This window comes from Zonotrichia albicollis, chromosome 14 (genome assembly GCF_047830755.1).
Source record: "Zonotrichia albicollis isolate bZonAlb1 chromosome 14, bZonAlb1.hap1, whole genome shotgun sequence".
Taxonomy (NCBI): domain Eukaryota; kingdom Metazoa; phylum Chordata; class Aves; order Passeriformes; family Passerellidae; genus Zonotrichia; species Zonotrichia albicollis.
In genome coordinates, this window is record NC_133832.1 from 16,680,925 (window position 1) to 16,693,826 (window position 12,902).

At 43.1% G+C, this 12,902-nt stretch overlaps 1 protein-coding gene across 3 annotated transcripts in view; it reads left to right on the forward strand.

Annotated features, from left to right (window-relative positions):
* LOC106629447 (connector enhancer of kinase suppressor of ras 2) overlaps window positions 1-12,902 on the forward strand; it is a 170,051-nt gene that overhangs the window by 149,697 nt on the left and 7,452 nt on the right. For 2 of the 3 annotated variants that reach the window (XM_074551825.1, XM_074551824.1), the window contains 4 exons: window positions 9,057-9,127; window positions 9,854-9,957; window positions 11,265-11,772; window positions 12,067-12,266. In XM_074551825.1, the coding sequence (XP_074407926.1) occupies window positions 9,057-9,127; window positions 9,854-9,957; window positions 11,265-11,772; window positions 12,067-12,266 (883 nt within the window). The remainder of the gene's footprint in view (window positions 1-9,056; window positions 9,128-9,853; window positions 9,958-11,264; window positions 11,773-12,066; window positions 12,267-12,902) is intronic. The other variant, XM_074551826.1, reaches the window with a different exon arrangement.

Here is a 12,902-nt window from a genome sequence, read left to right on the forward strand (position 1 = left end):
AAGTGCCATTGATCATGTCTATAAATTATACATAAAATGTTCTCAAGGAAAAGCAGGAAGTCTTGACACACATTCAATGAGCTGCTTTTACAACATCCATTGATTTTTCCATGGGGAGCCCAGGAGGCTGCAATGGGGCCTTGGAGCACAGGAGCAGCTGGGAAGGTGCCAGCGTGTCCTTCCATACCACATCATTGACTTTGGAATTTACACGAGCCTTTTCCCTGATTTTTTGGGAAGAAGGCAAAGGGTGAGCTTCTACTTGAAGTATTTTGTGCAGTATTTTCCCTGCAGCAATTCTGTCCCTGCAGAGCAATTGGGATTCACTCCCCACCCCAATGATGGATAACTCTGCTACCTCTGACATCCCTGGGCACCCCTGCAGCTCTTACAGTTTTCCTGGAATTCCTTCTCCCAGAGATCTGAGTGAAATTTGAAATGAGGAACAAGATTCATAGATGAAAAATGTGTTTAAAGTACTGATTCCACAAATCTCTCTCTTCCCAGCAAACTGCTAGCCCCATAATGTGAGGAAATAGAGCAAATATTTTACGTGGTATCTCTCACTCCAGTTTGCAGCACAGAATTTAGCTGGATTTTCCCTGCTGGTGGAAGGGGAGATTCCTCATGCTGAAAAGTGAAGGATCCTGGCAGGGAGAGTAAAATTCCTCATTCACTGTGAGGGGAATTTTATCCTTTCTTCAACCACTTTTATTTTAACAACTCCTTTTAGAGTTTCTCACTCCAGATTCACTATTTATTATTTTTTTTCCACTCTGGAATATTTTCCTGTGCCTTTAACCCCACATTGCTGAAGGAAGAGCTGGACCCCAGTGGGTGGGGCTGGATTATTCTGTGGCAGAGCCAGGCACTGAGCTGGGGCTGAGTTTTGCCTGCTGTGTTACTCAGGTTTGCAGGATTCACGCTCGTGCTGTTTGTCAGCTCTTACACGGGCAGAGCCGTGTTCTCAGAAATGAATTAATAATGAACTTGATGAGCTCATCTCTAGCTTGCTACTCCAAGCTTGTTAAAGGCCTTATTTCCCAGAAGTGCTTCATCTCCTACCACATCACACATAACCTGTTTATGGCTTTAATTAGCATTGAATTTAATATTGGGCTGGTTTACAATATCGACTTTATTTAAAACTTACATGCCATTGAAATGCAGGGCAGTGCATTTGTAATCTCATCATGGACTCCAAATCTTAAATTTTTAAAAGTTTCTATTTTAGGCTGAATAATTTGATCACTTTTGATTTGAATAACTGAGTTAACTTTTAATAACTCCCATAAATCTTTGGCATTCATTCAAGAAATATAACAAATAGTCGCGACTGAAACAGAATGATGATTAATTTTTATAGGGATCACTCCTATATTTTCCAAGACCTGAAAGATTATAGCACAATATTCCTCTTAAAAAAGAATTGTTTGAGAATTGAAATATTCTGAATTAAGCTAATTTTATGGTGACTCCTATCTACTTTTACATTTGGAGTATAACCAAGTGAGTTACTCAAGACTTTCCCTAAATCCTCCTGTTTATTACTAAAGTTAATTCAGTTTTCTCCCTTAAATTTCAGGCATGTTGGTCTCTGACAGGTCTTGGCCAAATCAGGTGGTGAGCCAGCATTAACACATCTTTTCCAGTTTCAATGCACTTAGTCTTCACTTTATATAAACTGGCACCCAAGTAAAGCTCTTGGCAACTAAAAGTTTCAGCTATTAGACACTTTCCCCCTTAAACGGGAGAAGTGAGCAGATTGTCAGATCTGTCTGGCCTGATTCACCAGCTCTTTATCAAATAGAGCTGAGTAAATGGTTACAGAGCTCTTACTCTCAGCCCCTCACCTGCTGAGAAGCCAGGAGATAATTCTGCAGAACATGAAAGGTGCTTTTCAAACAGAAATCCCTGGAATGGAGCTTCCCAATGGTGCTGTAAATAATCATAAAGAGCAGGTTTTCCTTTCTTCCTTTTATGTTCCCATAAACTTGTTTCAAATCCGTGCCCGAGGCCACGCCAGCCCTTTAATTCATTGTTCTCACATAAGAGCTCCTAAGTGCAGCACAAGTAAAACAGTTTTCTGATCAGAATGAGCTGCAGGCCCCAGGGACTGGGTGAAACCATGATGTTCATGGGAGAGCACAGGGGCAAAATACTGCACCAGGAATTCCTAGCGCTGAGCTGGAACATTCCAAATCTCATTTCCTAGGCAAAATACTGCACCAGGAATTCTCAGCACTCAACTGGAACATTCCAAACCTCCTTTCCTGGGCAAGTCACCTGGCTCCTCCTTTTTAAAATTTCTGAATTATTTACCCCAGACTTGTGGAATTCTATTTCCCCCCTCAGCCAGCCCCAGCCCCAGTGGCTGATGGAGTTTGCGGTGCACAATTGTGATTTTCCAGCACTCCCAAATCAGGGCTGGGGGATTCATCCCTCCTGCAGGAGGCAGGGGCTGCCCTGGCTTTCTGCACCAGCTCCAATTCCAAAATTCACTTCATCAAATTCTGCTGCAAATAGTGCCAGTGGGAGCTGGTAGGGTTCTTCTGGGAGCCAAGGAGTTCAGCTGCATTTCACAGAGCAGATTTGGTGATTCCAGCCCTGCACCTCTGAGGTGAGGGCGGTGTCACAGTCCCTGTTGTGACCTTATGCTGGATATACAGATATACTCTGCCAAATCTGAAATAAGTCATAGAAATAAGAAATTTCATCATAATGAATTATATTTAACAGACATTTAACAACGTTATTTGGCCTATTTGAGCTGAGTTTTTAAAAACTATGTAGAAGCAGATTACAAAATTTCACAAGTAAATCATCCCATTTCTTTAAAAAATTCACCCTAAGCCCCACCCATAGTTTATGTCATGCTAAGCTCGGTTCTCTTGCTTGTAAACAAAGCTTTCTTTCTCCAGAGCTTTCCTTTGGGCCAATCATTTGGTGAAAGCTGGGGCAAAAGTTTGAGTGAGTAAAGAGAAGTTCCAGTTGAGTGAGGTTTTGTGACTGTTTTGGTGATTTCTTTAGGGTTTATTATTGGTTCTGGATCAAATAGCCTATCAGTTATTGCGTGCTTTTATTCTCTGTGATACACAACTGTATTTGTACAGTAAATGCTGGTACCAGAGAGGTAATTTATTTGCTACAAAGCAGTGAATTTCTTTTGTCTATTACCCACTGGGGAAAACAAAAAAACAAAAACAAACCACCCACACCAAACCAGACTTCTGAGTACAGAGACATAATTGTGCATTTGTTTGACAAAGTCAAGTTAAAAAATTTAAAAATAGAAAAAAAAATCCCATTAAGTGCATGAAGCAGATGCACATGCAAAGAGGGCACAGATTGGTTCACTTGTCAATTCTTAAGCTGTCTCAGGCTTTTTTCCTATTTTTCCAGCCTGACAAATCTAAGAAGACAACGCATGAAACAAGATCAACAGTCATGTCAAATTATCAAATCAGAGAGTACTCAGAGTTTATGCCATGAATGATTTTGCCTAACAAATCCCAGCAAGTGTGACAAATCCAGCAGCAGAGGCAGAGCTGCTGGGGCTGGTGCACAGCTCACGGAGCAGGAGCTGCTCAGGGTCACATCTCACCAGGAGATGCTTTGGGGCTCCTTCTGTGTGGAGGAAAATCAAGGCATCATCTCAGCCACCCCTGTTACAGCAGCCTTTATTCTCTTAAATCAATGTATTACCTGCATAAGCATTGAAAATAGGGAAAATAATGTACCTTAGGAAGGCAAATGGGAAACGCATTGATTTTTCAGGTGTTCAGTAAGAAAGACTGGGCAGAGAAGCCCACATAACAAGTACAAAATCAATTTTTAAATCTAATTGTGAATTGCAAAGAATTTTACTGTGAATTCTGGAATCTGATTATCCCAGTGATGTAAAACACATAATACAAAGCTTTTGATCAGAAATTAAATGTAAACTGCACTGAATAAATTCTATGCATGAAATAAATGGTTCAAGGGAATCTCTAATAGACTTAAAGATAACTTGATTTAAGTGAAATTTAACTTCCACTTAGTGCTAGTTTTTCCTTTTAGCCAAATAATCTCAAATGTAGATGCAATCTCAAAGATGAAAAAAATATTTCTGCACTGAAACATTTCTAACACAAAACTGAAGTGGTGTACAAGGGCAAGAATTAATAATGAAAAGATGCAAGGAAGATAGGAAATATATTTTATTTATTCTTTATGTTAATGTGTTAGGATTTCATAGACTTCATTTTTAAAGGAAGGTTTAGCAGAGAGAAATGGGAAAAGTAGTTGGACTTTTTCTTGAATTTACACCTTTTCAGGACATATAATTTTTTACATATTCGTTTGAATTAAATAGCTTTTTCTAAAACCAGCCACCTGGTATGTGCAATACGTGGAGATGTTAGCAAATCAAACTTTTCAGAGCCACAGAATCTCACTTCTTTCTCCCCTCTTCTCCATGGTTTTATGGAACAGCTCTAACTATAACCTAAAAATTCTAACTTTTCACCCCTTTTTTATAGGAAGAGAAAAAAGGTTATCCTCTTCCCTTGGTTTTCATTCCCCCACACAAAAAAAAATATTTTTCTCCAATTTATGACTACTGAGATTGTCCAAGCTGTTATATTTTTTATTTGTGCTTTTTCACTCTGGACTTGTATAAAGGAGCAGCCAAGGGGGTGAGTGTGGTGCCACTGTGGAAACTTTGTCTTCACTCCCAGAACCTCCCACTGACGTAGGGCTGGCTCAGCAGAGTAAACTATGAAAGCCAGAAATTCATTAATTTGTACATTGAGGAGCGGCATATTCTGGTTTTCAGTGAAGTGTTAGGGGAGCAAAGCAATGTGCAATTGTTTCCAGCTGCTTGGCCCCCTTCAGCACTTCCCAGTGTTTCTGTCAGTGGCTGAATGTGCTCCTGGTTCCTGACAATTTGGGGTTTTTTGGGATGATTCACTCCAGTCTCAGGCTGTGACAGCTCCTCACTGCCCTCGAGCCTTCACTCAGCTCAGCCCAGGCCTGGGGCACAATCAGACTCTCAGAAGAGGCCCTGGGTAATAACCAGAATTATCTCAGTAAATTTAACTTAAATACTACCAGGCAGCTCTATTTTATCCCAAAGCAATGACAGCAGTGCTTGTTTGTAACCAACAGAATTAATTACAACCAAGCCTGATTTATTTAGAATTTAATTGAGACAAAGTACAAAATTTACTTGTGCATTTTGATGACTTTACTGGAGGCTCATCTTTCCCTGCCTTTGGTTCACTGGAGCACAGGCAATAAAAACAAGCCATTTCTTGGTAGTTACAATGTGCCTTGGTAAGTGATTGTGGCTTATGGGGACTTGTACAATCCTGGAGGTAAGCTGTTGTGGCAGAGGATCCCTGGGATGTGCAGTGCTGTTCTGTCATCACAATTCCCACCCGGAATGCAGACCCTGTGCTCTGTTGGGTGGCCTAGACTCAGTGAAACATGCTGGTTAAGTTGTTTAATCATCAACAGGAAAGAGTTGTTGCAGTTATCCAGGCAAAAAGGCAGGATTTGGGGAGGGAGCCCAGCCTGGGGTTGGGGTATGGGATGTGCACCTGAGATCCCAAAGGGCAGCCCAGACCTCCTTGTGGCCACAGGGGAGTCCCAGAGTATTGGAATATGAATCCCAATATTACCAGTTAGATTGTGCCTGGGCCAGTCTGACCCTCGCTGCTGAGCCAAAGGCGGCAGCTGTGGTGCTTCACCCCAGAGACACCTTTAGCTTGCTGGTGGCTTCAGCTGGGCACTAAACAAGTCCAGGCTTGTTAGGGACTCCGTTACCTCAGGAGGACGGCTTCAGGCGAAGGTGAAGAGAAAAAAGGAGGGATTCTGCCGGAGGGTTTAATATCCAGAGGTTTATTCCATGGTTACAGAGGTCTGAATCTTGGGAAGACCTCCAACAAATCCAGAGCACATGGCGGGCTCCTCTCAGGGGGAGGGGAGGGGAGGGGACAGGTGAGCCACCAACCAGGTGGGGGGGCGGGGTCTCAAGGGGCGAGGGACACCCAGACAGACCAATGACCTCTGGGCCTGGGGGGCATCCTTTGAATTTGACCAACCACACGACGCCTTTGCTGGAATGTTAAGCCTGATTGACAGGACTCACTCAGCAAGGGGGCGAGCGGGGAAGGGAAGGGTTTTGGCACACCTGACTAAGGGACCCGGGAGTTTAAAACAGGACATTACAACACACTACAACATCAGAGCAGGTGGGGCACAGCTCCAGAGCCCAAACAGCAACGCTGGGGCTGTGCTGGCAGCTGCAGCAGCCAGCCCCTCCCCGGGCTGTGCATCCTCCATCCCTCAGCTCTGCCAGGAGCTCCAGGGCCAGCTGGAACCCAACCTCTGCCCACAGGGCACCTGGGACACTTCAGAACCAACTGCCTGCCTTTCCAGGCTCTCCACAAAGATCTTTTTATAACCTTGAAAAACCTGCAGTTTTCTGAGAAATGAAAGTGGTTTGCTCATCAAGGAAATTCATCAAGTTTATGCAGGGTTCCTTTCGAACTGAGCTTGCATTTCCTTGGGAGAAAAAAAAATTAACTGTAAGAAAATGAGCTGTAATCTCACCACTTGTATATCTCCTGATTAACCTCAAAAAACATTCACTCATGCTTTTCTTAAAAACACAAAACCTAAAATGGAGATTCTAGTTCTTTTATCAGAAGAGATTTTACCATGATAAGCCACTGAATGTCATCAGATAACCCTTTATGTGGGCTTGGCCAGCAGCTGACTCTGAATTGTGGTAAATGAGGTAAGAAAGTCCTTGTAACTCTGGTGGGGATGATCTTGGCCTTTGGAAGGGAAAAGCCTGAGCAGCCTTAGCGAAGGAAGATTAACTTCAGCTAATTCCAGATTTGGCCATTGAGGCCATGTGCATAAAGCTGATACTCTGGGTATCCTCAGAGCATCCCCGGCTCTGGGAGGTTAATCCTGACACTTCAACTGGTGTCTGTGTTTGCTTCCAACATCTGACACCCTCAAATTAACAATGAGCAAGAAAGAAATTTTGCAAGAAAATTAAGACAATATAAATTTCCAGGCACTGACCACACAAATGGCTGTGTCTGTTTTAACTTGGAAAATGGTAATTAGTCCTAATTTATCATTGGTGCTTAAGCAGAACCTCAGTTGAAGGCACTGAGCCATCCTGCTTAATTGCCAAAGGCATATGGCAAAGTATGACTGAAACTATTTTGCTCCAGTGCTAATGAGTTCAGAAATTCAGGAACAACTGATGAAAAACTGGTGAATAGAAATGCTGATAAAGGAGTGATGTCACTGCCAGTCCTGCAGTGAAGGATCTGCCCTGCAAGGGAAGCAAACCCCAGGCAATGCAGGCACCGTGAGCTGAGGGAAATGATGCTGGAGAGCACTGTGCTAAAGCTCTTCTGGAAATCTGTTAATCCATTTTAAATGTACTTCCCTCATGATAAAGATGAGTTATTGATGTGCTGATGCAAACAAGGGCTGTAAGCAGTGCTAAGCCTGCAGTTGGTATTTGGGAAAACTAATCATCATTTCCATTTTCATCTCCAGTTTGCTGACTTCTGCCTTAATACTGAGAGGCAAAGCAATATGATTGTACAGTTCTTTATTTTCATAGTTCTGCAAGTAAATTAAACCCTCTCGCAATTCCCTGTAAGAAGTGAATGTTGTGGTCCCCTTTGGCTGCTTGGGAAAGCCATGAGATCCAGGCAGAGGCTCTGTGAGTCGGGGCTGTGCCAATATCAGAGATGGGGATCATTGCTGGGAGCAGGGGATCAATACGTGCTCAACTCTGAGCTATTTTTAGTGCACAGTTCACTCTTCCTTCATTTTCTGCCTCCTTGCTGTGCCTCCCATGTCCCACACACCCCTCTCCTGGACAATAACAGTCACACTCACGTCCTTAAAAGCTTTTTTTTCTCCTCTAGTACAAGTGGGAAAGAACGACACTGACGAGTTTTCTTGTTTTGATCTGCAAAACAACTCGTCCTTTTGGTATTGCATGTACTGTTCACTAATGTCTGACTTGAGGCCTGTGAAAGATGGTTTTGTCATTATAATATTCATTAACCAAGAAGATAATTATTAACAAATTTGATGTTGCAAATGTTCGAAAAGGAAAAAGAGCTGCTTCCAGATAAACTCTCACATCAATTTTCTGGGAAATTAATTAGATAATTAAGAATTTAGTCACCAAGGAAGGGAATGGTTCAAAACATCCCAGGCATTATAGATGTCACAATTAGGGCTTTTTTTCTTTGGTTATATCTCCTTGTTGATGAAAATAAGATAATTCTTGATTTTCCATTTGCTGAACATTAAGAAGTGACTTTTCCCTCTGTGTGTCAATTTCCCTTTTCCCCCTAGTTTTTTAATTATATGTTGTGTAAAAATCCAGTAATCTTACAGAAAGAAAACTCAAAAGGTATTTTCCCCAACATTAGCTATAATATTTCCCTAAGGAAGTAAAGAATCTTCTTTTCTATCAAACTAAATAATTTGGGGACAAAGAAAGAAACCAATTTCACACATCCAATGTGAAATGCAAATATTGAAGCACTTGCAGTTTACCAAGACTTTAGAAACCCAAAAGTCTGTATTAAACAAATTAAGGGAAAACAATGTTGATATCACAGCTCAACAACGCCAAGTGTTTATATCACCAGCATTGTGAATCCAGACTAGCAAATAACCAAAATGCCATATGCTGTTTTAGCTTTCTGAGAATACAAGTTTAATACAACTTTAATTTCCCAACACAGGTTTCCAGACAATAATTATCATAAGTCTATTTTATTTTCCAGTATTTTGGCAATTTGAGCAAGTTCTTGAAATAAATAGCAATCAGAATAAATGTGATAAATCCTTTATTCCCACTTATCAACCACCCAGCACATCTGAATCGTGGGTTTAACAGCCTTTTTGTTTAGGTGTTGTGTCTGACTTTTCCAGATGTTAAGGATGTGGATGCCTTCAGATTTACATGAGAAGTTCCTTTTAAATACCTCTCTTCCTCATTTTTATTGTTCTGTTAGATGGATGAATCGTCTGGGTCTCGCAGCAATTGGTTACACACCTGATGACAAGGATATTCACCCAGATGAAGGTAATGCTTCAGTGGTTATAATTAGGAGAAGAGAGCGGACAGGACAAATCTGTTCAGTATTTCACTAAAGCTGGAGAGGTCGTAACTGACTTTATCAACATATGGCCATATCATTCTAAATATCAATTTTGATAAGAATACATTTCCTTGAACTACATTTATTGGTGCCACCACCAAAGAAAATCAAATCCTGAGCAGTAATTTTAAGAAATATTTAAAATTAGCGGTAAAGAGAATGTGGGGTTCAAGGTGAGGTGTGATCTCCCAGATCCCAGCCCTCAGGGATGTTCACCCCCATAAAACATGGCAGAGACTTGGGGCAATGTGTGCTTCAGCAATATTCGTTTGCACCTCCTGAGCTCAGGTGCCAGCCTTGTCCTCTCCCCATCACCCACAGTGGAACCTGTTATGCCCAATTAAATTAAGTGTTCAGGCTTGGCTCTAACTTCAGCATCTGGAACGAGGTTTCTGTGTGAAAGTCTGGGAGTAGAAGTTGGTTGTGGGAGTCAGGTGTCCCAGCTGCCTTCTGTGTCCCTTCTCTAAAGCCTTCAGAGCTTCCTGCACTCTCTGTTTGAGGCCAGGCTTCCCACCAGCCCCTTCCTGAGCGGCTGCCGAGCCCTGCAGGTGACTGGGGAACTTTACCTTGTCATGGAAAGATGTTGCTAAAATGTGGGATCTGTTTTGTGGTGGAAAAGCACCCGAGTGAGAGCTGGAATGCTTTGTCAGCAGATTACTGGAGCGAGAGCGACCAGGACGACATGGAGGGCTCGCTGACGCTGAAGCAGGAGGGCTCCTCGGCGCTGTGTGACAGCTACCACCGCACCCCCTCAGTGAGTGCCACCCCTGCGTGTGCCAGGGCCGCCAAAAACAGCCCTGGGCCTGCCCTTGCTCCTCCCTTGTCCCGGGATATTTAAACACCGTAAAGGCGGCGGAACAAAGCCGGATGTGTTGTTAAAATGAAATTATTGCTGCTCCTCATGAGCCGAGACCCGGATTTTTCCATAGCAAATCAGTTAGGAAGGAAGGAGAGGTAAATGTTTCCTGACACACATCTGTCACCAGACTGGAAATATGACCTTTTTTTATAGGATTGGTGAAACAGAATATCCAAATTTTACTTTCACTGCAGAATGAGAAAAGAATGTGATGGATGGGATAGTTTGTATTAATTGAGACTGGTTTTCAATTATTGGATATTATTGGTTATTTCAATTATTGGATACTGGATGCTAGAGATCAAGATCAACTCACATTCACCCAGTAATCATGTTTTAGATATTTTTTGAAGAACAGATTTTTCTACAAAAAGGGTTTTTTTTAAACAAGATTGTGTACAGTACCGTGGTAATGACAGTATTGCAAATAGAACATTTCTATTAGACAAAACACAGGCAATTATGATAATTATTCTATGATTCCAAGCACAGATAGGACTGTTCTCTATTTTTCTTTCAGATTTTTCTTCAGCGTGAATGACATGATCCTCACACAGCCAGAACCAAAGAAAGAGTGACAGAGACAACAGCATCACATGGGTGAAGCTCAGACTGATTTTCACCCATGTGATGCTGTTTTATCAACTGGGATACAGGTTAAGCCCCTCCCTTTCTGCTTTTCCACATTTTTGCCTTTCTCTTTGTTTTGAATGAAATTTATACACAGACCCAGAGAATTCATTCAAATAGTTTCACAAGTTCAGCAGTCCCCCAGCCAAAAATCTTCCTGGGTGCTGAAGTTTTTGTTGTTTGGGTTTGGTTTTTGTTTTTTTTTTCTGTTTGGCCCCTAAAAAAAAAAATAAAGGAAATCTGATTAGTTTCTTTTGGAGACTTCCACTGTCCTCAGCTGCACTCAGTGTAAGCTGGATGGGTCTTCAGGAAACCTGCTCCAGTGTTACACTTTCCTTTCCATCAGGAGTTGCTTGTGGGCAGAGAATGTGCAAAACAAGAATAGGGAGTGGTTCAAAGAGCACTTGTATAAAAGTTGTCACTGCTAATTCTCTTCTGTTTACAGTGGTTCATGTTATGACCAATCCAACCCATGAGTCCATCTGATTACTAGATATCACAGAGTGTTTTACGCTGCAGCCATTTCTGTTCAAAACACCATCTCATGGGCAGGTGTTTTTGGATCTTTCCAGGTGAACTCCTCAAGCCCATTCCCCGAAGCCAAGCAAGGCCGACACTTTTCCAGCGAATCCACGTACTCCCATTCCTCGGCCGAGGAGTCGCGGCCGGAGGCGGCGGGCAGCACGCACTCCTCGGGCTGCCGGCCTCCCTACCGAGAACGGCGCTCGTGGCAGGACCTGATCGAGACCCCCCTCACCAGCTCAGGGCTCCATTTCCTCCAGACCGTCCCTCCGGAGGCGGAGTACGCGAGCGGCCGGCCCGGAATGTCACCGGACAGACGGAGACAAGCCACGCTGCCCGTGCAGAGGCGCCACAACTTTGAGCAGGATGGGCCTTTTCCTCTGGTGGAGTGTCCCAGGGGACACGGCTCCCACGGGCGGCCCCAGAAACCGCGCAGCCAAAGCCTGCCCCGGAACAGAGACGTGCGCGGGAAGGGACGCGTGAAATCCATTGAGGACACCGACGACAGCCTGGATGAGAAGGTTCCTCTTAGAAGGCACAATAGTTTCTGTGCAGAAGGTAAGCTCTGGGAGATGTTCTGCTCCACTTCAAAATCCAGAGCAGTATTGCCACTGTTCTCAGCAAGGATTTTGTGGTTGAACTGCTGGATGTTGGCAAACACAGGAATTTGTACTTGAAATGCCAAGATGTAGTGCTAAAAATTGAGCTTTGGGATGATGTTCTTGTCTCACCAAAACTAACACTGCAGAACTGAGTAAGAGGTTAAGATAGTACTGAATAGCAGTATTGCTGATTTTAGAGACTCCATCTGAATGATCAGGTTTGTTGTTAGGGTTCTTTGTTTCCTTTCAGAAAACGTAAAAGAAATTGAAGATATCACAGATGGTCTGCAAGAGCTCTACAGAACTCTGGAAGAAGCCAGCCTGTCAGCTTTCGGAGAGCAGCGTCCCTCCACCAAGCAGGAGTTCCGCAAGTCCTTCGTGAAGCGATGCAACGACCCAGTGATCAACGAAAAGCTGCACCACATCCGAGTCCTCAAGAGCACTTTAAAAGTAAGGCTTTATCCTGATTTTGTGTGGCTTTATCCTGATTTTGTGTGGCTTCACCCCTGATCTGTATGCAAGGAATATAAACTGGAAAAGTCTAATTGTCCATCAGAGAATGCTGATGGGTTGAAGGGAACTCAAAGCCCATCCAATTCCATCCCCTGCCATGGGCAGGGACACCTTTCACTATCTCAGGTTGCTCCAAGCCCTGTCCAGCCTGGCCTTGGACACATCCAGGGATCCAGGGGCAGCCACAGCTTCTCTGGGCACCCTGTGCCAGGGCCTGCCCACTCTCAGAGCCAGGAATTCCTTCCCAATATCCCAGCTAACCCTGCCCTCTGGCAGTGGGAAGCATCGCCCCTTGTCGTTAATGTCACTCTATGTCTTTAATCTTTTACATTTCTATTGTTAATGCTTTTTTTGTAGCTTTAAAATGAAGCTTCAAAGAAACTAAAAATCCTTCAAAGCAAGTATGTTCCATCTTAAGGGAAAAAAGGAGATTATTTGGCACTCTGTGTGGGCAAATTGTAGCATGTGGCACAGACTGAGCTGTCAAACAGTTTATGCTGTAATAGTTCCTGAATTTAGGTAAATATTAAAGCTTCCATAGTAGTTTTCGTGGTGCTTGGCATTAAAGTTAAG